The sequence below is a fragment of the Nanorana parkeri genome, unplaced genomic scaffold (genome assembly GCF_000935625.1).
Source record: "Nanorana parkeri isolate BGI_ZX_2015 unplaced genomic scaffold, ASM93562v1 scaffold695, whole genome shotgun sequence".
In the NCBI taxonomy this organism is placed as follows: Eukaryota; Metazoa; Chordata; class Amphibia; order Anura; family Dicroglossidae; genus Nanorana; species Nanorana parkeri.
In genome coordinates, this window is record NW_017306963.1 from 511,321 (window position 1) to 536,288 (window position 24,968).

Genomic DNA, 24,968 nt, shown 5'->3' on the forward strand with positions numbered 1-24,968 from the left:
CTCAGCCGAGCCGATGCATATGCGTTCGGCTCGACTGAGCCGCTCGGCCAGGTTCGGGAGCTGTACGGGCTATAGTGAATAGCCCGTACAGCACCCCTTCGTTTCTACTGAACCGAAGGGGTCCTGGGGCCGAAGCCAGCCGAAGGATCGCGGCTTCGTGAATAGACCCCAGTGTCATGTAGTTTTTGTGTAGCCCTGATCACATCTATTTACTACAGTCTATCCAGCTGAGTTAAACCAGTTAATTCCACACCTCCAATTATCTCATTAGGACTGCTGGCCTAATAAGAAACAAGTACTGAGAGGAACCTTCATTCAGTACAGAACCTCCGGCAGTGCAGCTGGTGCAACCACCCCAGGGCCCAAGGCTGGGGGGGCCCACTGGCAGGGGAGCTGGTGGAGGAGGCCAGGGCTCAGCAGCACCAGTCTGTTGGCAGAGGAGGCAGGGGCCCAGCAGCACTGGTCTGATGTGTGCAACGGGAGAGGAGGCCCAGCAACGGTAGGTAAGCGGACCAGCATGTGCAGGGAAACTGACCAGCCCACCTATGACCCTGCAGAGCCCACCATAGAGAGTATCAGATTGGCTGTGCAGGATCTATGGTGGGCCCTGGGGTCCCTATTAGGTGGGCTGTGCATAGTCTATGGTATGTGCGGGGTCTGTGGTGGGCTCTGCGGGGTCTATGGTGGGCATGATCTCAGGTGGCTGTGCGGGGCCTCAGGTGGGTCCTGCTTTCAGTACATTACTAAGTTCTGAGTCCAGTCCGTTACTAAGTCCAGTGCGTTTCTAGGCCCTGAGTCCAGTGCGTAACTAAGTTTTGTGCCTTTCTAAGTCCTGAGTCCAGTGCGTTACCAAGTCCTGTGCCTTTCTAAGGCCTCAGTCCAGTGCATTACTAAGTCCTGAGTCCAGTGCGTTACTAAGTCCTGATCCAGTGCGTTACTAAGTCCTGAGTGCAGTGCGGTACTAAGTCCAGAGCGTTACTAAGTCCAGTGCCTTTCTAAGTCCTCAGTCCAGTGCATTGCAAAGTCCCGAGTCCAGTGCATTGCAAAGTCCTGAGTCCAATTCATATACTGTTCTGCATTGCTGTATAATATATTACTGGCATTTGTAGTCCCCCTACAGACGGTGCCATTCTGCATGAGAGCGTAAGCTCCTCTGTACAGAGACTAATGTGACTAGCTCAATGTTCTCTGTACAGCACTGTGGTATATGTCAGAGCTATATAAATGTATAATAATAGTGTGAGACTGTGGGGGGACATTAGAGTGTAACCTCCTCTGGTGCAGAGATCGCCAGGGGTGTTGGGGGGCCAGTGAGATCCGCTCCCGCCCCCAAGATAAAATCTTGCACCAGGGCCCTTTGTTTCTTAGGTCCTTCACTGCCTTCATTGTGTGCACTGCTGAAACTCACATTCAAATGAAATACAGCAACTGAAGAGAGCTTGACATTACATAAGATTACTAGTATTGTTTCCTGACTTCTTCCCTTCGTCTTTCCCTCAATGAGAAGATTAGAGGATCAACCCTATCATGTAGAAGATAAAAAAGCTTTATAGAATTTTGAAAACACTTGACACTGCTCCTAGGATGGCCCTGAGCTTCCCAATCCTCACCCAAGTACTGTACTAGGTCATCGGTCAGAAGCTAAAGCAGGAACCCTTAGCCTTAAATAGCTGATAACTCAGAACATTATGCTGCCTTACTTCTATGGCAAATGAATATAAAATGTCAGAATATTTTGTTTAACTACAGAGATTTTACATATCATAATTGTGAGCTGTCTTATTTCCTCCTTTTTTACTTGCACTGATCTGTTAAACAAATCATAAATAATATAATAACCATAAATAATTCACACTACGTGAGGCTGGGGCCACACTGTTGCATTGTGTTAATATGCGTTGTGTAAGAGCAGCACATACATTTAAATAGGCTGCCTAATGCACGCACAAAAAGATGCATGTAGGGCCCATTTACACCGGTTGAGTAAAAATGCAGTGTAAAAGTGCACTATGACTTTCATTTTACTGTCCCAAAAATCGTACACGCAGCATTTTTGTCAGCACACCACAGTACACCGTAGTACATTACTGTGCGTTGTGACTCACTGCAATGCACGCCTGTTGGCAAGGTGCATTGGGGTGCCATTAAGAATTAATAGCACCGCAGCACACCAACAGCCAAAATGCTTTACCACAGTTCAACAGTGGGAACATCACCTAAAACAGGTTTTCTGCAAACCATAAAGTCATACACACAAAGTATTCTTTTAAAAAATGTCACTGTCCTTTGTAGCATTCCCTGTATTATTATAACTGTATATAGTCACACACATTTGCAGTATCTTCATCATGTGTGGGCAGGAAGCCAGCCAGCAAGAATGCAATGTTTATAGAGTATCTGGCCACATACAATAACATAGCACACTGGAATAAAGGAGAGGATCTAGTCTGGTCTGAAGGGAAAGGAAATTGCTTAATATAAGATACGTTATGTTTAAGACCTTATTTTAATAACTAGTAAAACACCTTCTACACACTGCAAGCTTTATGTATTCAAAAGATAAAAAAAAATTACTTGGGAGAAAAACAATTCTTAACCCTTGCAAGGGGGTACCCAGGCACTGCAAGAGTTAAGTATTTGTTTTTTCTAGGGAGCGAAAAAAAAGTTATACTCATCCAATCCAATCTTTGGACCCGGCTTGCTCGTAGACCGGTCCCTGGAGCCTCTCTCCCCCTAAGGTCCGGTGAGTCGTTACATTCTAGACACAGTGTATAGGATGTGAGGATGTCGAGGGACATTCCATCGCTGCAGCAGGGGTATAGACAGGTGAAGGGAGCGGTGTAAAAGCCAGCCGGGATTGCGGTTTGGGTGAGTATGTTTTTTTTTTTTTTTTTTTAAGCTACAAAACGAGCACCTAACCCTTGAAATGCGGGGGTAGCCCCACTGCAAAAGGTTAAGATTTGATTTGCCTGGAGTTCTTCTTTAAATTTGTAATTACTAACAGGGGCTGGTGGTCAGTCATAAGTAAGTTTAACAATACTAGCAAGGATATGCAGGACTAAGCATTGTAGGGCTATAACAGAAATGAAGTCAGACACTGAGTGGTTAATAATGTCCAGAGATATGCAAGGAACAAGGGCAGTAAAAGTCACACTTATTGCACAAAAAGACATTAAAAGGGTAACTATTCTTTTAAAAAATCTAAAAATCTAATCCAAAGTGAGCTCATGCCAATTATACCCCCTTACCTTAGATAAGATCCAGAAGCCAGGGTATATGCTAAGCCAGGTTGCATTTTGGTCCTCGCCTCAGCCAACAATTATGCCAAAATGACTGTTTTGTTCAGCCGTGTGATTATTATTTCTACCCCTCATGGGCTCTTATTGCTGAAGATAATTATTTTTATAGTTTAGTAAATTAGGCCCAACCCTAACTCCCTTAGTAATTTACACTGAATGGGTGCAAATTGTATAGAAGACTGTTTGCAGCGCCTCACTAGTTTTTCCCATGGTCACAGCTACATGAAATGTCCACAAACATTATTTTAGCATACAAGTATATGCTACACCAAAGTGCTGCAAGAGGTCTTTAGTGTGCATGACGTGGATCATAGACCCTCAAACAGAACCCCTTTTTAAGTTTTGCAATTATAAGGGATAAAAAGTCAAATTTAGAAAAACAAAGAACACTGCTGTCACTGCAAGTTCCTTCACATTAATGGAGTATGTATATTCTGACGTCAGCGGATCCTGGTATTAAAAAATTAGGATGCAATTAAGATGAAAGTATCAAGTAGTCCAATCATAGTAATTAGAGATCATAAACTTTCAGAAGACAGGCTGCAAGCTCATTTCTAATTAGGTAAATTAGTATTGATGGCTTTAATCTATTCTTATTAGAGAGGAGCAGGCTTTCATTTCTTCATGAACATCTTCTTAAAATAGAGCGGATTTAAAAAATGGTTGTCGTTTCCTAGACTAGGTTAGGCTATGGAGACAGAACAATAAAAGTAACAACTCAAATACTAAAATAATACTCAAAAGGAATATCATTTATAGGGTTATTCACAAGAGGATGAAGAGTTTGGAGAAGGCAGGAGAAGTGAACAATCTAGGACAACATAGCTGCTTTGGAAAAATTCTCCAATTCAGCTCACTTTCCAGTTCAGCTATGTTGTCCTAGATTGTTCACTTCTCCTGCCTTCTCCAAACTCTTCACCCTTTTGTGAATAACCCTGTCAGTTTTATTCCAGGTGGTAGGATCATACTGTGCACACCATTGGGAAATTCCTATCTGTACAGTAGAAATAAAAGAACAAAATACATAATGCTACCAGAAGCCACAATTGTTTTCTGATAAATGTTTTATAGTGAATTCATCACCAAAACATTCACGGTCATATACATACCGTGTTTCCCCGAAAATAAGACAGTGTCTTATTTTTTTTTTGCACGAAATAAGACACTAGGTCTTATTTTCGGGGGATGTCTTACCTGGCTGGGGGAGGAGTGGACGGGGTCCCGGAAGGCGGCATGCTGTTGCCAGTCCCGGCGGATGTCGCTTCCATTGTGTGTGTGTGTGTGTGTGCGGGCGGGAGCTGCGGCTGGCGTGTGGGCGACTTATATTACAGACATCCCCGAAGATAGCGCTAGGTCTTATTTTTGGGGTAGGTCTTACTTTCGGGGAAACACGGTAGTACATATACTGCACATTCAAAGCTCATATTCTCTATATTTTTATATCATAGTAAATGTGACAGTTGGAAAATGCCTGGTGAATGTAACTAGTACAGTTAGCTACAAAAGTAGATTTAAATCAGGGGTCCTCAAACTCCTCAGCTCATTGACCCCTTCATCAGGTCAACCCTTTGTTTGCCTGATGAAGGAACCGGATGCGTTCTGAAACGTTGCTACACTTGGTGATGTAACTTTACACATGGATTAAAAAGAACTTTGCTTGTAGAACCTTTGGAGTGCTGGTGACTTACTGTATTGTTTCTTCATCAGGTTTAGACTGCTCATCGACCCCCAAACATTTAGTTTATGTATATTATTTAGATAATTTAATATATACTATTTTTAAGTGTATGCATTTTTTTTAAAGTTTTGGATACAGTAGGGTAAAGGGTTTTTGCTGTTTGAGTACCCATGGGGATAATTCCCTTCCATTCCTGTACCAGAGATGCAAAAGGAAATTAAGCTGGCCATACACCTATAGATTATCTGCAGATTTTCTATGGTCAGATGGAAAAAGTGCAACAGATTCCTCCATCTACACTCAACTGTGTGGATGGAGGAATCTCCCACTGGGCCAAGCTTCAGATGCCATAATGGCTGTTACAATGCTGATTTTTTTGTATATTCACAGCAATCAGTTCTGGCACCACTCCTATAAGATTTGTTCCAGTCCAGTGACTGGAAACTGTTAAAGCTAGGATGCCAACCATATTTTCTTTCCAGGAAGAATGTAATATCAGGAAAATACCACATTATGGCCAGTAGATGGAGCTGAGGAACATAGTCAATACTAATTTCCTATGCTCCTCAGTGCCATGTAGTGGCCACAATCCGTATTTACATGAACTTACATTCGACCTATAAAGAAATATGTTAATAACATTCATTTTGAACAAACAAATGAATGTAAATGCAATTCTGCATGTGCAAAAGTACTTACGTTGGTCATTTTCAGAAGATCAATAATAGCAACCCTTATATTTGTCTCATGAAAGGTTACCAAAATATATACTTACACATAACATCTAAACTGTATGCTTTTTATGTTTACTTACACAATTCCATTTCCACATCTGGTGCATTCTGGGAGCACCTGTAAGCCACTTAGAGGGCTACTGAGTTTAGACACTGGTGATTTGACATTTCTGGAGCTGGATGGTCTTTCTACTTTCTCACCTGCTAAAATATTAAAAAGAAAAATGTATCAAGTGTTTGAAATATAAAGGTTGCCCACAAACATTTCAAAATCATCTGAGAATTCCATTAAGTAACAAAGCATGAGGTTATTAGACACCTCAGAATCTGCGGCATTAGATGGTCTAATGAGGGTATGACAGAAACTTGGATGTCTTCTATGTACCACAGCTACTTGCTGGTAACACATAGTAAGTTATATTGACGCAGAAAAGGATAGTTCAGAGTCAAGGTGAGCTTATTATAAAAAATAAAAAAGGCTTTTTTTCTGGCAGGTAAGACGAGCCTTGCTAACACAAAGAGCCCAGTGCTTCACCAGGTGACAGAAAATGAAAGTACAAATAATGCATACGTCATTTTTATTTAAAATGTTTAATATTTTATTTGATAGACCTGACCATAAAAAAAGAAAGAATGAAAATACATGCAAAACCACCCTACAATCACTTTAAAAACTGTAGTTCCTTATATTCTGGGATGATTATTTATGCATCATTGCACATATTTAGGCATAACAGTACCTTTTGTGTAAATCTGCTCCTACTCCATGCCACTGCTAGTATATTTCCACTTTGGTGATTACAGCAAAATACAAAGCACCACCTCAAAACAAGTTCAGAACACTTTGGCCTCCCACTAGTCTGAATTTGTTCCTTTTTTTCATATGGGTTTTTCTACTTTATGTTTAGATTTGATATTTTAAAGAAGCAAACCATAGTTTGAACCCACCATCTCACCATCTGAACCCACCATCTCAAAGCATGTTGTATTTACCCCAAGGGAAAGGTGGGTTGAGCCAGGCAAATCATGGTGAACTATAACTGTCAGACTTCCCTTTTGCTCCCAAAGTCATTCTCAATAGCTTGGACAGCTTCTAGGTTGCACACACATCGAACTACTCCACAAGGTTTGATGTGATCTCCCAAAGACCATTAGTCCATTCAGGTGCTTGCCTGTAGGACTGAGCTTCGAACTGCCCACAGTTCGCCTGCCCTGACCCCTGGCTGATGTTTGTGTACAAACCCAGTGCTCAGATGTCAATGCCTTCTTTTAAACAAAAACTTGTAAATTCGTCTTGAAAAAGGCCAGAAAAAAAATAAGATTCAGCCACTAGATTTCAGATTTATTTTTACTGGGTTGGCTGAACCTCCTCCAAACCTAGTGGCTTCACAAGGGGGGTGTGGCCCACACCCGGGTGACACCATTGGAGGGGTGACACCAAAATGTAATTTGGTGTCGCCCCCTCTAAACAGTCGGGCACTCGGTCATGGACCGAGAGTCCGACAGTGTCAGGAGAGAGGAGGGAACACGGCGGCATACCTCATCCCGCCGGGTGAAGTCCCCTCCTCTCTCTGCCGGCGTCCATCACCAAGATGGCCGCCGGCAGACGTCATTTAGATGACCGCACATGCGCAATGACGCCACGGCGGGGTGTCACCCGGTCTCCGTTTCGGGTGGCACCTGGCCTCGGGACGCGTGTTTGCAAACCCAAACTTATTGAGATTCCGGTAACAGTAACAGAAAAATCAGTTATGAAATTGTCCTGTTAGCTGATTTAATTGCATTGCAGTCTTGTAGTACTGGGACTTCTGTACAGTGTTTAAACATGTTAAAGTGACACTAAACTCAGGAGTTAAATCTCAATGCATTCAAGTACCCCAACTATTAACAAAAATGTATCTTATTTGTGTATCACACAGATCCTCAAATCATCTCTGGATTCATGCTGACACTGTCCTTCCTTCTGGAGGGTGGCTACTTTTGTTCCCCATGGTCCCTGTGTGTGTTGTAAATACAATCCCAATGCAAATTAGTGAACTAAACATGAAATTGTAGTCCTCACAGAGTGGAGTGGTGGCTACATTACAAAACACACAGAGACCATGGGGGACAAAAGTAGCCACCCTCCAGAAGGAAGGACTGTGTCAGCATGGATCTACAGCTGAGTTTGGTAATAGGGTGTTTGAATGTATTTTTAGAGTTTAACTCCTGAGTTTAGTGTCACTTTAAGCTTTAATTTACCCTTTAAGAAAACACAATAAACGCAGCCCTTTATTTTAAATGATGTAACCTTCATTTAGATGATGCAAAGGTTACATAGTGAAGTGTTTTTCCTAACTGAAAGAAATCTACCAATGTTTTCTTACCTGTGTTCAATGTGACTGCAAGACAGAAAATATTTGCTTTATAGGGTATGGTATGTGTTTGCTTTAATAATAGCTTTGTTTATGCATATTTACTGGCACGGAAAGCCAGAAATTGATTAGCCACAGTTACAAATGAATTTAGAAATATGCCCCAAGCTTAAATTAAATAATGTTCTCAATCCCATGAAGGGTTTCAACACCAGAAAGCTTTTCTGATTAAGAAAGACCGCTGTTAATTGCTACCAAAGACAAAACTGTTCCTAAGTTGCCTCATTTTTATAATAGCAAAGTGATGGTGCTTGAATCGCTCATACTGGGTTTGGCCATCTATTTTCTGTAAAATAAATTATGGGGTCTATTCACTAAGCTGCCGAGGGCAGCCGAGTGAATGACCGATCTGAAGTGAAGTGAGCCAAACACGCTTCGGCTATTCACTTCAGGCTGGTACGGCTGATTTCAGCCGTACATCGGCTGAAATCAGCCGTACATCGGCTTGCTTCGCATGGCTTCGGGTCGGCCGAACATGCTTAGCATGTTCGGCCGACCCGAAGTGCAGAAGGAGTCCGACTCAGCCGACCCAACATCTGGATCGGCTGAGCCGAACCTCCGGCAGGCTTCTCACTGCTGTTCAGGCTATTCTTAAAGATGCCAAACAGCAGTGAGAGAATAGCCGAATGCCGCCGAGCCAGCTTAATACTTCAAAAATCAATTTTCTTCATGGACAGGCTTAATTCTCATGAACAACGACAGGGCATACAAAAAGGCTGCACCCAACAAAGCCTGGAGGGCAGCTCCACTTCACATCTTTCATATAAATGATTGTCATTGTGTATTTGGAAGACTTTAACCTTGTAAGTATGATGCCCTAGGGCAGAAGGGCTGGGCCTCAGAGTCCAGTACATGGATATGTGTGAAAGAAACTGTTACTATTCCAAATAACTAATGAAATGAGAAGAATGTCCTGTACTCCCCACTTGAACTGATACCTTTATCTGTGGCAAACCCACTCCAATAAGGGAGATAAAATCCCCACATTAATGTAGGACCTTTACCTTGAGAAAGCCCACACTTAGCTCATGCAATTGCTATAATTTGATGTGCTCATTTTACTTTTTTTTCCACAAAAAAGATCTGTTGATGTTATTAGTATACAGCCTGTGTCTGCTTAAATTTACAATTTGGATCACTGAAGGCTGGGTTTACACCTAGGCGTATCGAATATGCGCGTTTGTCGCGTGTTTTTACCGCAATTCGCACGTTTCCGAGGGCTACCTGGCTGTATCCCAATGGATACATGCGGCAAATACGCCCAAAAGAAGCTCCTGTACTTCTTTGGGCGTAGGGCGTTTTGCAGCGCGTTCCTACGCGCTGTAAAACAACCAGGTGGGAACCATAGGCCCATAGGCAATCATTGGTTTTCACATGTTGAGCGTTTTACAGAGCGTAGGAACGTGCTGTAAAACGCCCAGGTGTGAACCAGGCCTTACTGCATTACACTATCAAATAGACTTTGGGAGCAAGTTATTGTTAAAAGGTAATTTGCCCTGCAACGTCATGCATGCATCATTTTTAGGGTTTTCTAGATAATATACTTTTATGAAGAAAAGCTGGAAAATGCCCAGTTGTTTAAAATTAGTGATGAATCAAACATGCCCGTGGTTGAATTAGGGGAGGATTGATGTACTCTTTAAAAAGTCTGCAAACTGTGAACTTTAATGTGAACCCCATTGAATCAATTTTCTCTATTTTGAATATGCAAGGGGGAAAGGGCATGGGGAGCTTGGCACTGCCCTGAGGGACACGTACCAATTAAAAAAACAAAAATCTTGAATTTTGTTTAGCGGGGAGCAGCTCCTTTTATAAAACAAAAACCATAGTAGACCCATGATGAAAATCTGTTATGGATTTTGGTGGGGAACCCAGACAAAAAAAACAGAAAAAAACAACAACATGGGATCCCCCCTAAAATCCATACAAGACCAGGCAGGCAGGGAGTGGGCATAAAAAATGGCATGCCCCCCTTCCCCCAATCCATACCAGACCATTATCCTATATAGGGGTCTGATAAGGACCCCCATGCAAAACAAACAAAAAAAAATCCATACCAGACCCTCATGCACGTATCCAGGGGGAGCACTGGACTGCAGGCATTCAGACATTTAGAGAGGAAGTGACTACCAAAGGATGCAGGAGATCAGCAGCACTGAGATGCATTATTTTGATGCAGATTTCACTGGAGATAACATCTGCTTATGCATTTTTTTTATCATGTGCCTATTTTGAAGAACATGATTCCCAATTTAAGTCTCTTATTTTATAGTTGTTTTGTAGTCAGGCTGCATAACAAGTAAATAATATGGCATTATGTTTTATTAAGTGTTTGTGCTTAACACACTAGGAAGCTGCCCTGTGCTAGCAGCAGGCTGGAGAGCCAGACACATGTGAATCTCTTTAAAATGCTGTATTGTATTCTATAATCTTTGGTAGAATTCTCTACCATCTGTTAGGCAACACACTCTCTGATCTTCAGGAAATGACTGTAGAACATCATATTTTATTCCTACATGCTCAATGCCCCCAGGTGATTTAAACACATATATCTCCACCATGAAATAACTTTAAGGCAACACTGAAACACAAATGTTTGAAAAATAGGCCAGGGTCCCTGTGCTTCAATCTTGTACCTACTGCTCCAGATCCCCAACACCCATGGCTCTACACCCATCTAACATACCCACCCCATTACCTCATGTACCTTCAATCCCTAGTTTATCCCTTATTACCCCTCATCAGCCTCTAACCACCCTCCAACTCTTACAACCCGCTCCACTTGACACATGATTTCCATTTACCTAAAGGATGAGCTATTTTGCTGCACACTTAGAGGGTTATTCACAAAGCTGCCGAAGGCAGCCGCGTGAGTAACCGACCCGAAGTGAAGTGAGCCTGATTTCAGCCGTACACCGACTGAAATCAGCCTTACATCGGCTTGCTGCGGCTGGCTTCGGGTCGGCCGAACATGCTCAGCATATGCCTTCGGCTCGACTGAGCCGGTCGGCCAACTTTGGGAGCTGTACGGGCTATAGTGAATAGCCTGTACAGCAGCCCTTCAGTTCTACTGAACCAAAGGGCTCCCGTAACCGAAGGATCAGCCGAAGCTACGGCTGGATCCTTCGGCAGCTTTCTGAATAACCCTCTTAAAGTTTTGTCTAAGCAGGCCCTGTGGAGCCCCAAGGAGTAGGAGCCCAGCTGAAACCACAAACTCTGTATCTGCACCACTGGATAAAGGGTTTATAGTTACCTTTGATATATGGTTTATTTTTAAAGGGAATGTGTTATTAAAGCTACCTTCTCAATTTAGAAAAAATAAATAAATCTAGAATGTGATTAAACAGCAGACTCTCTGGTTACTGCAAGTAACTATAGATAATGTCTCATGTGCTGTGGGAACCTGGAAGTCAGAGGAACTCTCTGATATGCAAATTACAACTTTCTATATTTGACTTTACTCCTTATTTTGAACAAGAGTGATTGTTTTTTATCTGTGCAAGCAGCTCCAGGCTCCCAGGCCAAATATTGGATCTACATGCAGTAAAAATAAAGATAGTAACTGCCTTTCCAACCTGGATGATTATGGGACTGTGCAACAGAAAATAAATGTGTCCATCAGGGGCTTCAAGTTACTTGGCGAACAGATGTTAAGCTTTACATGCATTAGCATTATGGAGACATTTCTTGAACTTTTAATTTATAAGAATGAGTCATGGGAGAAACTGTGCAGTTAGACACCATTGGTAAAAACATATTTTTGGGAAACACTGCAAAGTATTAAAATATCAACTGTATTTATTTTTTTATTTTTGTTTAGGTTTTACAATGTCGTCTCTGACAGCTGCATGCTATATTTTATTCTTTGTTTGTAAAGAACTGTCACCTCAGGTCTGCTGTAAAGAAAATTCTGCTTACCTATTTCCAATCACTCCAATATGTAATGAGATTACATATTTTAGAGCACACTGATTTTATTGTATGGTATGTTAAGCAAATGTTAACAAGCATCACATATCATACCAGTAAAGGAATAAAAATTAGTGTGCAAGTGACCTTAAAGTAGAAGTAAATCTAGAAAAAAATAAAATAAATCGGGCCCATAGGAGGTTTTAGCCACAATGTGCTAGTATGCACAGCATATTATCACATTATTATTATACAGGATTTATATAGCGCCAACAGTTTGTGCAGCGCTTTACAATATAAGGAAGACATTACAATCACAATACAATTCAAAACAAGATGGCAAGGAGGTCCCTGCGCCTGAGGGGTTACAATCTAAAATGGCAGACTTACTCGCAAAGGGATCCCCTCCAGCGCTGCGCTCCTCCCTCCCCAGTGCTTCCATCTTTGCCCTGTTCTTGTTCTGGGTTTGGAGTTTTTAGCCTCTTGATTGGCCAGGCCACAATGAGGTAATTTCCCCACACACGCACAGGAGGTACTTCATCTCAGCGTACAAAGCTCAGTGTACAGGGGAAAAAAACCTGATAGGCAGCTAGAAGCTTTTATGGCAGAAGAGACTTAATCAGTCTCTTCCGTCATAGAAAGCCTGCAGTCCGCTTTAACACTAACCGCAGACATTTTAGAGTGCCTATGGCCTCAAAGAACTGTACCAGGATGTCCTCATGAATTATAATTTCAAGAAATAAAAACCTAAAAACCTGGAAGGGTAAAAGCACAAGGGCAACACATTTATGTTTTAAAAAATATTATTGAAGTTTTAGTGGCCTCTTGTAGTGGGGGCTTCCAAAAAGCAGAAAACATGATAAACCAACAGGAACTTTGTATGACCTTTTGAGATGCTGACATATCTGACCTTTGCCTTTGTTTTGTCTCCAAGAACACAACGTGATATAAAGGTCATGTAAGCGTCTAATGAGATAATGTCTGGACATGAACCAGCTTCTCAATCTGTTGCTGCGCTGTACATACAGCACACTTGGGTGTTTAGAGTCTAAGGGCTGGAGGAAGCTGCAGAAACATCCTACGCATTCTTGTCCATTGTCCTGAGAGAAAATGGGCTGCTTGACTGAGGTGATCACCCAATGGTCACACAAAGCCATTATTTTATAATGCTTTGGTCAGATCAGGGGCAGGGTTTCACACTGGAAACTGGCAGATAGCTTGCAAAAGTATTGCTGTTGGGAAGGAAGTTATTCTCATTATACATAATAGTTACAGCAAGATATGCAGTACTTCCTGAGTTATCAGATTTGTGCCAATATTTTTTCAGTCCCACAAAAAACTGAAATTAATTAGCAAGAAATTACTGTCATTCTATGAAGTAGCTGAAATGTGAACATATGTGAATATTAAATTACCTGATAAAAATAAATGTAATTCTTAATAGCTAAAACAACAGGAAATCCTGAATAGTGTTAATTATCTCACTGTATTTATACAACAAAGCCACCACATAACAGGTCCACATGTTCAATGAAAAGGCTTCTTTTTTCTTGAAATCCATTGTTCTTATTGATGTTGACTCTGCTTTGTTGCAACTAAGTTAATATTTCTTTTTATGACTTTCCCATGGTAAGAAATAAGATATTATGAAATATTAGTTTTTAGTTTTTGATAGCTCAAAATGCCATTGTATTTTTCTAAAATAAGGAGAAAAGCATAATTTTTTTAAGTGGTTGATTTTCTTCCTCCACCAGTTATATATGCAGTTCTCTTAACCTGCTCCTCTACACCATAATGGTTAGATACCAGTTCAGATACCAGAGCCGATACTTGGCATTTCACAAGATCTACCAGGCTCGCAGTGGCTGCAGCTGCTACTGGGCCATGGTGCTCCATCACTGTCCTGAAATCATTAGTCTGTATTATTTTAGAAAAACTGTCACATGACAGTAAATAAAAATGTATCAGTAATTGATATCTGTGAGTACTTTGACAAGTATCGATACTTTTATTTGGTCTGGAAAAAATTGTATTGGTGCGTCCCTAATATATGTTTATGTATATATATAAGCAAAAAAAATGGGCTGAAAAACTCGGCTTATACTCGAGTATATACGGTATATAAAAAAACAAATCATACATTAAAAACAGGGATGCACAAGTCCCAGGAGCCCCATAGCCAATGCTCCTTAAAAATGACAGCTGTCTCCTAACTTTTGAGTTTTTCTCTAGTCTAGTGTTGGAATTGGAAAAGTATCGGTACTTGTACTTTTACTTCTACAAAGTACGGTACTAGGTATCTGAAAATCCCTACTGCTATGCCTTACATTGGCTGGACACAGCAGCAATGGTTAAAGTGACCCTCTCACCACAGGGTCACTTGTAAACAAAGTCCATGCTATAAAAGAAGAGCATGTATACTTACCTTTCTGGTTGCCTGTGTCTTTAATTTCTGCCAATTTTCTGCTCCCGGCTGCTGCAGCTATTCGACAGTTCAACAATTCCAGGCGTTTCAAGTTTGAAGACCACTGGTATTGGGCCACTGGAAACATTAGAATTCATGCTTTTCTTTTACAGAGTGGACTTTGTTTACAAATGACCTGGTGGTGACAGGGTCAAGTTAAAAGCAAAACTCCCGCACTCACACTACTTTTTCTATGGTTACCAGCGCTCACTTTGGGCCTCAGTTCCCCTTGTGCATCCTGTGATAAGCAAACTAACCATAAGTACACAAAACAGAGCCAGGAGAAAGGCAGGTTTTGGTTTCTAGCAGTGAACACAATGTGGCAGGGCACCAATTTGAGAAACAGATCTAAGTGGGGGGGTAGGCTAGCGGAGTATTTTCAGTTGCCATGGACACCTGGTCATTTTGGGTCACTTCTGAGTTATGGTATCGTTCCTAGTTCCACAATAAAGCTGCATTACACTTATATGTATACTAGGGTTGCCACCTTTTCTTCAAGCGAAACCCGAACACTCTGGTGACACGTGGATATTTTTTGGGGAGAATGAGTCATGGCGTATTCATATGTAATTAGTGCCACCTGTTCATATGTAAATATCACTATTTTCAGTGGGGGGGGGGGCCAGGAGCCCCTATCTTAATTTTGGTTGTCCCTGTCTGCCTGACATCTTGTGTCCAGGTTTCTGCTGCCCTGAAACCCGGCAAGAGCATTCAAACCCCGAACTGTCCGGGTGAATCCTGGACAGGTGGCAACCCTAATGTATACCCTAGATGTAGAACATCTGTGTATACAAATAATGTGAATGTGATTTTACTTCACATTGCAACCAATCAGATTACAGATGTCATTACAGCAGGTTAGAAGACGACAGAAAGATTTGTTAGAGTAAGCAAAACACCTAATTTCTACATGAGGACCACTGTATATAGCCCATTCACCAGTTGAACTAAAGCGAAGGCTTTCTTCCTACACGGATCACAAGGCCTTTATACACTATTGCAATGCTTATAGAGCAGGGCTTCCAAATTACAGCTTGTTTCTATGTGGAAACCCTATCATTGTCTCTCACCACACCTGCTTAATCCTCCTTTGCACCCTTTATATCATATACTGCACATATATACTATAACAGATTAAGTTGCATTTTTTTAGAACTACAAATGTTGTTCTTACCATTCTCCCCAGCCTCTAACATGTCTTGTAAGTACTTGAATGAACCAGACTGCTTGGGCTGTGACACAGGTACTTCGTAGTCCTGTAGCATTTTGTACACATCTGACTCAACATCTATTCCATTTCGGCTCCTTGGAATGCTCCTCAGTGGGTCAACACTGTCAGATAGAAAGCATAGATTAGCATTATTCTATTAGTAAAACAGCATGTGCCGTTACTTTATAAAAATGTGTCTGGATCTGTTACAGCATACACTGACATGTTCCCACTTATTTTGCTGCATCATCCACACAAAAACATTGAAGAAACAATCCAGAAAAAAAATGGCAACAACAGGTGTGTAGACCATGAAACTCAAACACAGAGATCTCACAATCAGCATCCCCAGTAAACTACTACTTCTCAGTTCATCCTTACTGCTTCCTGGGTCACCTCCATACTCATTAGACAGAAGAGATAATGCTGATGTGTTGGCTATTGAGCAGGCTGGAGACAGAGAGGACATACAGGAATCTGAAAAGCTATATTAGGAAAAAAGGGTGACATCTGCCTGGATGTGCTGTGCAGCAGGGGTGTGTGAATCAGAAGATTGGGTTGAATTAGAAATTAGTAGACTTAAATGTATTTTAACTGAGCATGTAGCCTGGAGCTCTGCTCTTAAAGGAGAACTATGGGGTTCTATCTTTTCTTTATTATTGCATTCCTTAGGCTAAATAAGTAAATTGTGTAATTTACTCCTATTAGCCAAATGCACCCTAAGCCTGTAAACCCTTCAGAGAGAAAGAGAGAGAGAGAGAGAGAGAGAGAGAGAGGGAGAGAGAGAGAGAGAGAGAGAGAGAGAGAGAGAGAGAGGGGAAGGAGCCCTCTCTCGCTCTCTTCATCATTTATCACATATGGGCAAGTACATATATGGTGAATGATGTCACTGGGGATCCCTGCAGACTGGCAAGCATCCGATCAGCAGGGATCTCCAGTGACATCATTCACCATATATGGACTTGCCCATTTGTAGTAAAATGATGAAGAGAGAGAGTGGGCTCCGTTCCCTCTCTCCCTGCCCTGTGTGACATTGACATGCTAAAATCACTGGGGATCGCTGATTAGAGAGGGGAAAGAGGGCTCTCTCTTCAGCATTTACTACAAATGGGCAAGTCCATATATGGTGAATGATGTCACTGGGGAGGGAGGGGATCAATGCACTGCACTCTACAAGTGAAGTAGGCGGGGCAGATGGAGAGGAGGAGGGAGGGGATCAAGGGCTACACAGCAGCGTGTCTGGAAGGCTGGCACAGAGGACAGGGACGTGCAGGTAAAGAGAGAGCTGTGTGCACAGAGCTGCTGCGCATGTCCATATATTCGTGGATGCGCAGCAGCTCTCAAGAATCACTGTCAGTCACAGTGACGAAGATCAGTGGGGAGGATCCCGGCAGCATTGTCAGGATCTCTCCTCATTGCGGCGCTTAGCCCTGCCCACCATCTTAAAGAAGGGTTTACAGGTTTAGGGTGCATTTTGGCTAATAGGAGTAAATTACACAATTTACTTATTTAGCCTAAGGAATGCAATAATAAAGAAAAGATAGAACCCGATAGTTCTCCTTTAAGAGTCTAAATAAAAAGGTGTAATCACATTTTAAATTTGTTTATATGTGCACATGTAAGGAAAGATAAGCACAATGTGCAATGAAAAGATGTCCGGGAACAAACCTGTGTGTAATTGTGCAGCAGGCCCACTGGAGCAAGATGTAATTGTGTGCATGGTATTGCTGAATAAAGCTGAAGTCATTTCTTGCATGTTTACATGCTTCAGGCAGTGTTTGCTAACATTGCAGCTGTTACAGACATCATGGTGATCATCTCATGGTGAAGGGGTTAAGTGATAAGTGGTTCGCTTCAGCAAAAGTGCTCATAATTGTTTGTAGAGATTTTTCAACACACTTGAAAAAATCTCAGGGGAATCATTTGCCATAATGATGTGTTTACTAAACTAGAAAATCATTTATTTTAAATACGTTTGCACTTAAACCATGACTAAGATAAGGAATATCTGAGCCAATGAATGTGTAGCTCTTAGCATTGCTGGAAGAAACAAACAAGCTTGAGATCTTCTGTAGTATTAGCCAAAAGATATGATTTGATCAAATAAAAGGATGGATAGGCGAGTCCTATAGAGCAATGCTGGTGAAGCAGCTGCTGCTGTTATGGATGGTGCCAATTTTGTTTCAGATGACACTTGCAGTGACAGCAAGTGACAACATGTAGGGTGTCTGTAGGATTCGACATGGCTACAATTATAGAGGGGGCCTTCAACTAATATTCTAATTTCCAAAACTGTCCAAATCTGCTTTTTACTCTAGTTTATATGTGCTACAGAAATGCTGTCACCATCTAGGATACAGAACACATTTCTATGTATGGAATGAATGCGAGTACAAATTAAATTTAGTAAACCATATTTGGAAATAATATTCTATAAACAAAGTAATTCCCCCGCATAAAAAGTATACATAGATTTGATTCAGAGCAGCTGCGCAGGAATGTAGGTTTCCATTTAATACAAAGAATCTGTACATGAACACTTTTCAAATTGTGCTTTTTTTCTTTCACAAAGGTTTTATTTGGTTTTGTCATATTTTTGTAAAAAAAAATACAAAATTAACAAAGTTAGGGCATGCAAGCCCTGCAACAAGGAACACAAAAAGAAAATACACAGCTACAACATTGTGCAGAGTCCTGCAAAATGAATTACAGGAGCAGTATAACTGGTACTGAAGAACAACATGTGAGCTTAAAAGGGACAGTAGTGCTTAGTTCTAGTGCGTAAGACACATAATAAAATTGTGCTTTTTTTTCATAATCCTCCACTAGTACAGAGGAAAATCTGTGGCCAAGACTGGTACAAAATCTCCAGTAAACTCTGATTTAGTAAGAACATCTCTCAAAAAAATGGACCTGCTGAGTACTAAAAATGTAGTTTAAAAAAATAAAGACGTTGTACTTACTTGGGAGGTGAAGAAATACCGATCCGGCCCATGTGTGAAGAAAGGTGAGAGTCTATGCCATTGTTGTTGTCATTTGTGTAAAGCCTGGATGGATTGTTGTATTGGGCATTGAGCATTGGTCGAACATCACTGGGGCTAATCCGTGGAGAAAATGAAGCGGGTCGTCTGTTATTTGTGCTTTCTGATGGAAAAATGTCCTGCAATAGAGCATATAACACAATAAATATAATATAATGAGATATATAAAGCAATATTACATAGCACTAAACTCAGGAGATAGATATTAAAAAGGCATTCAAGTACCTTAACTGTTAACAGAAATGTATCTTATTTGTGTATTACGGCTGCAGATCCTCAAATCATCTCTGTCCTTCCTTCTGAAGGGTGAATACCTTTGTTCCCCATGGTCCCTGTGTGTGTTGTAAAGTAGCCCAAGTTTGCTCCTGTGATGGACTGCAATCTCACGTTTAGTTTACTATTTTGCATTGCGGTGCTTAGCCCCGCCCACCACCTAAAATAAGGTTTTACAGCCTTACTGTGCATTTTGGCTAATTACAGTAAATTACATTATTTACTTATTTAGCCTAAGGAATGCATTCATAAAAAAAAGATAGAACCCCATAGTTCTCCTTTAAGGACCCATGATGTCATGACATCCATTCACTTGCATTAGAAATGAGGATGCCGAGGGACATTTCACAGCCAGAGTAGAGGGGGACAGAGGTGAGCGGTCACCGTCAAGGGACTGAGGATAGGGTGAGTATATTTTTTTTTTTTTATTTTAAACCTTGGACCAAAATGAGCACCTAACCCTTGCAGGGATGCCCCCCTGCAGGGGTTAATGTTTAAAATGCCCGGAGTTTTTCTTTAATGGACCAGTTTGTCTGTTTTTGCCATTAATCTTCTTTGTTTCTAAAAAAAAAACGACTTCATGTAGCAGATTTTCTGCTCATAGCAGGAAAACCTATCCAAGTTTACTTCATTTATGTAATGTGTTCTTTCCCCAAAGCTTACAGCTTCAAAATGTTCTGTTTATTGGCTTTTCACTGTCTCACTTTACTTCAGGCTACAGAAAACATTAAAAAAACACATCAAATCTACAATAATAGTACAGGGTATTATCAGAGCCCATTGAAAGTTACCATAGCCCACATCCAGGCCTGGTATAGTAATATCAGATTTTAGGGTCATAAATAAAGTTATGAGAAACATAAGTCTTGCATATTCACATGCCTAGCAAGGCTTTCTGAGTACAACGAGCAGTCCATTAATAAAGACCACTCAGGAAGGGCTGCCCCTTCCCTGGAAAGAAATATGTAAGTGTGACATTTATTCCAGATGCCTCGTAATACTTGTTCCTCTGTGGCACTGAGCAAATGTCAAGTGTCACTTTGAAACATACATCGTTTTTTCCTAAATGAATGAAACACTGTGCAAGAAGAAACATTTAAAAAAGAACTAAAAATAATTACACCACAATCACAGGAAGTGACTTTACTTGTTTACTTGTCTTTAGATATCAAGGCGACACTAAACTCAGGAGCTAAATCTTAAAAATGCATTCAAGTACCTTAACTATTACGAAAAATTTATCTTATTTGTGTATCACTCGGCTGTAGGTCCTCAAATCATCTCTGAATTCATGCTGACACTGTCCTTGCTTCTGGAGCGCTGGCTGTTTTTGTTCCCCATGGTCCCTGTGTGTGTTGTGAAGCAGCCACAGCTCCAGACTCACTCCTGTGATAGACTACAACCTCATGTTTTGTTTATTAAATTGTATTGAATATATAGCCCATCACGAGAAGGAGCTTGGAGTGGTGGTTACTTTACAACACACGGGGACCATGGGGAACATGAGGATCTACAGTTGAGTGATGCACAAATATACGTACTTGAATGCATCTTCAAGATTCAACTCCTCAGTTTACTGTCACTTTATGGCCTCATTCAGACAAACGGCAGGCTCCACTGTCCCTCTGAGAAGCGATAAGCAGTAGGCCACTTTTCAGAGGGCAGTAGAGCAGTGACTGACCAGCTTTCAGGAGCCATTGTTTCCCTTTTGTTATGCCAATAGGGATTTCTGTTACAATAGCACGCCAGAACCACATGCCAATGCACACGGCAGGATTCTATTGATTGCAATGTTCACATTTGGCATACAGAACTGACTGCCAAAGGTGACTTGTTGTTTAAAATTTGCCAAGCCCATGATAAACAGCATGGAAGAGGGACAGAGCTATTTGGTCCAGAACGAGGAACATTCCCTCCAATAAGGGACTGTTGGGAGCTATGCAAATGATAATACACAGCTTGACATTCACTCAGTTCTATTTAGACGTTCATTGTCATCATTGGTTTGTGGCTGATCTAAAACTGGTGATAATGTGATCAACAAATATCTCATAGTCACTCTGACAGCCCTGTATGACTGATTTTAGAAAGCCCTATCAGACCTACTTTACTTACCCTGTAAGAAGTCAGTAAACACCCTCCAACACCCCCCCACCTGCTGCATTGTCTGTGCAGGAATGCTAATGTCATCAGAGTGTCTGTTTAGGGCTGGAGCTCAGCTACAAGAAATCATGATTCACATTGTGCATGCATGTTAACAGTTCACTGATATACTGTATATGACTAGTGTAAATTTGCTTTTACTGTCCATGAAAGCTAATCAGTGTAAATCTGCTTTTACTGTCCATGAAAGCTAATCAGTGTGTTACAACTGACTGGATACAATAAGAAGCCATAGCAGGTGTCTTCAAACTATAACTACAGCAGGACAACCTTATGCCCAGCTAATAATTCAAATAATCAAACAGGAGAATAAGGGAAACAACATTTGCCTGCTCAATTAAATTACAATGAATTTACTTACAGGGCAATGCTGCACTAGCTATGCAATTCATTAGAAGATCAATTGCTTGTCCCTGTCCCTGAAGTTGGGTATATACGGTTAGAATTTTTTTTTAATGTTTGTATGAAAAATCATGTCAGAAGTTTTGATAAAGCCATTAGAGACTTAGCGAATGTTGGTCGAAATTTTATTTCACTTTAACATTTGATTTTGGATTCAATGGAGTTATCGAAACAAAAACAAACTCACTCATAGGTGTTTGCACAGGGTGTGCCAGGTGAAATGTTCATAACTGTGCACTTATGCTAAAACATTTGGCAGATTATACAGTCTGACAATGTTATATGAATGTCAGATAGGATTGCAAATTTTAGCAAAGTATTATACAAAACAGAAACAACGAATGTAAGCACATGCATAATAAAAGTATTTCCTCTAAAGCCATGGCCATTCAGAGGTCACTGTATTATTGTAAATATATAAATGTTGTTACAGATTTTTAGATTTGGAAGACTATACAGAGAAGCCTATCGTGTTTCTCTTAACTTGAGTCTATCATTTAGAAAGTAAAGGCAGCTGATTTTATCTGACAAAGCAGTTAAAGAAAGAGCAGTAATTATAAAGAGGTTTTTGGTATTTTGATTACGAGGATGGCAGCAGGACAGACATAGCAATGCTACTCCCTTCTTCTGTACAGAACTGTCCATGGAAATAGCAGATTTATCGGAGACAAGCCATCTAGGATTATGTCAAATAACATGACGAATTTATTAAACTGAAAAGTAAATATTTTTCTTTGGTAACTGAATAATTTCCACATCTGTAGAGGTTTTGTACAGTATCACAGGCTAAGGATGACAAAAGACTGTTGTGATTCTTGTTCTTTCCCATAATAAATGTAAGTAGGAGAGGGCTGAGTGAAAATAAAAAAAATAAAAAAATACAATGACCCATCACAGTTTCACCTAAAATAATCAGCTAAGAAAAAGGATGTATTATCAGGCTGACTCCTATTTGTAGAGAATCTATAGGTCCCACTGTATACCACAGAGTGACTACAGAGTTTTTTCCTGCTACAAACCTAAGGACAGTGCAATGGGGAGGGGGAGAGGTACATCAATTTTAAGTCAAACTCTTCATGGACTTGAAAAAGCAGTGACTCAATCACATGAGCAAGAAATTAGTTCTGTACACACACAAAGTCCCCCGATTTTACCATGGTTGCAAGGACATGCCACTTATTTTCTGGTTCAGAAATGTAACTTCCTAATTGGACAATGAATCAGCATTATCATCTCTGTTCAGTTAGCAGGTCGGTGCTCCTGGTTGTGAGTTGTGTCAATCACAAGAGTGGTGGTACAGAATGAAAAATCCTTTATCAGTTTTAACAGCAGACATACACTGCCTGGCCAAAAAAAGTCCTGGATTTATCTAAGCAAATAGATAACAGCTTTCCATCGGATTATAGATCTAGGTTCAACAATGTAGTGTGCCAAAAAAATGAGGTCAGCTGTCTACCTGAATATACTGAATGAACAGGTTTTTCCATCAGTGGATTTCTTCTTCCCTGATGGCACAGGCGTATTTCAAGAGGACAATGCTAGGATTCATTGGGCTCAAATTGTGAGTGGTTCAGGGAGCATGAGACATCATTTTCACACATGGATTGGCCACCACGGAGTCCAGACCTTAACCCCATTTGGGATGCATTGGAGAAGACTTTACACAGTGGTCCGACTCTCCCATCATCACTACAAGATCTTGGTGAAAAAGTAATGCAACTCTGGACTGAAATAAATATTGTGGCATTGCATAAGCTTATCGGAATTATGCCATGGCAAATGCGTGCCGTAATCAAAGTTAAAGACGGTCCAACAAAATATTAAAGTGTGTGACTCTTTTTTTTTGGACAGGCAGTGTATATTTTAACTTTCTATTTAGCTGTTTGCCTGAAACACAGTGCAGCAGCAACTGTATATAGAACTCGCTAATCCTATTGTAAAGCAACATATGATTTTACTGAAGTGTGACAGAATCCAAAACTAAACATTGATTTGCATTTCCATTGACAGAAATAAGAATGATGTCAGATATGTTTTCTGGATGTGGAAGTTTCGAATTAGGAAAATTGCTACATGCAAAAACGCCTGCCTCACATCATCCTAAATAATTCAAAGATTGATTTTCAAAAGCCTACAGGAGCTGACATGCACATCAACAGTGAAGTCAGCTATTGTATCTAGACTTTTGTGAGTGATCTCATATGCATAAGCCCGTTTAGAACAAGTTGTGGTTCTATGTGTATGTTTTGGCAAATAAGCTACAACTCACTGCTTTGTTTGGGTTATGTGCCCAGAATTTCTATACCGTTTCATGCTATACAATGGGCAGACAGGTTAGGTGTAAATAGTTCTCTGTGTACACTGTCTGCATGGCTATTCAAGCCTATTGTGGAAAAGCAAGGGTGTTAAAGAATACAATGTAAGCACCTTAACAAGAATAGACTTGAGTTGGAAAAAGTCCAGCGAAGGGCAACCAAACTAATTAGGGGTATGGAGGACCAGAGCTACGAGACGAGGCTACTAAATTTAAACATGTTCACATTAGAGGTGAGGAGATTAAGGGGGGATATGATTTCCATGTACAAAATGTTTAATGGTGGTAGCAACATTAGCGATAAACTGTTTAAAATTAACTCTGTTACAAAAACTAGAGGCCATCACCTAAAATTGATGGAAAAAAAATTCCAGCACAAGGGGCAAAGGGGTTCTTCACAGTAAGATCAGTTAGGGTCTGGAACTCACTGCCACAGGCGGTGATTTCAGCAAATAATGTGGAATTGTTCAAGAAACTTTTGGACGATTTCTTAAGGGACCGTAATATACAGGGGTACGGGTACTCCTAGAATGAGATCCTAATAGGTTGGACTTGATGGACTAATGTCTTTATTCAACCTCAAATACTATGTAACTATGTAACTATGTAGACTTACAACATCAAGCTAAGTGCTATGAAATTATGGTGAAAATGTGATTTGTCTTCACTGACCCTTGTCAGTAAAATGGATAATGTGCAGTCTGGTTGACAAACTGTGCACAGGCAGGGGCAGAAACATACTTAAAGGAGAACTATGGGGTTAGGGCTTTTCCCCATAGTTCTCCTTAGGGCAGGGGTCAGCAACCTTAAGGACTTAAAGAGCCATTCGGACCCATTTCCCACAGAAAAGAAAACACTGGGAGCCACAAAACCCTTTTGACATCTATAATGAAGATAACACTGCATATATAGTTTTTTACCTTTATGCTATGTATGGCATATATATATAGGTATAAGTGGGCTTAGTAACGTGCTGGACTCTGGGCTTAGTAACGCACTGGACTCTGGGCTTAGTAACGCACTGGACTCTGGGCTTAGTAACGCACTGGACTCTGGGCTTAGTAACG

The 24,968-nt window shown here is 40.8% G+C and overlaps 1 protein-coding gene across 1 annotated transcript in view; it reads right to left on the bottom strand.

The window, feature by feature from the left end:
• The window catches only part of PDLIM4 (PDZ and LIM domain 4), a 155,863-nt gene that overhangs the window by 6,554 nt on the left and 124,341 nt on the right, over nt 1–24,968 (bottom strand). Inside the window, exons 4-6 of the mRNA XM_018563783.1 lie at nt 18,672–18,868; nt 15,673–15,830; nt 5,792–5,912 (exon numbers count right to left, since the gene is read on the bottom strand). Of these exons, the coding sequence (XP_018419285.1) occupies nt 5,792–5,912; nt 15,673–15,830; nt 18,672–18,868 (476 nt within the window). The remainder of the gene's footprint in view (nt 1–5,791; nt 5,913–15,672; nt 15,831–18,671; nt 18,869–24,968) is intronic.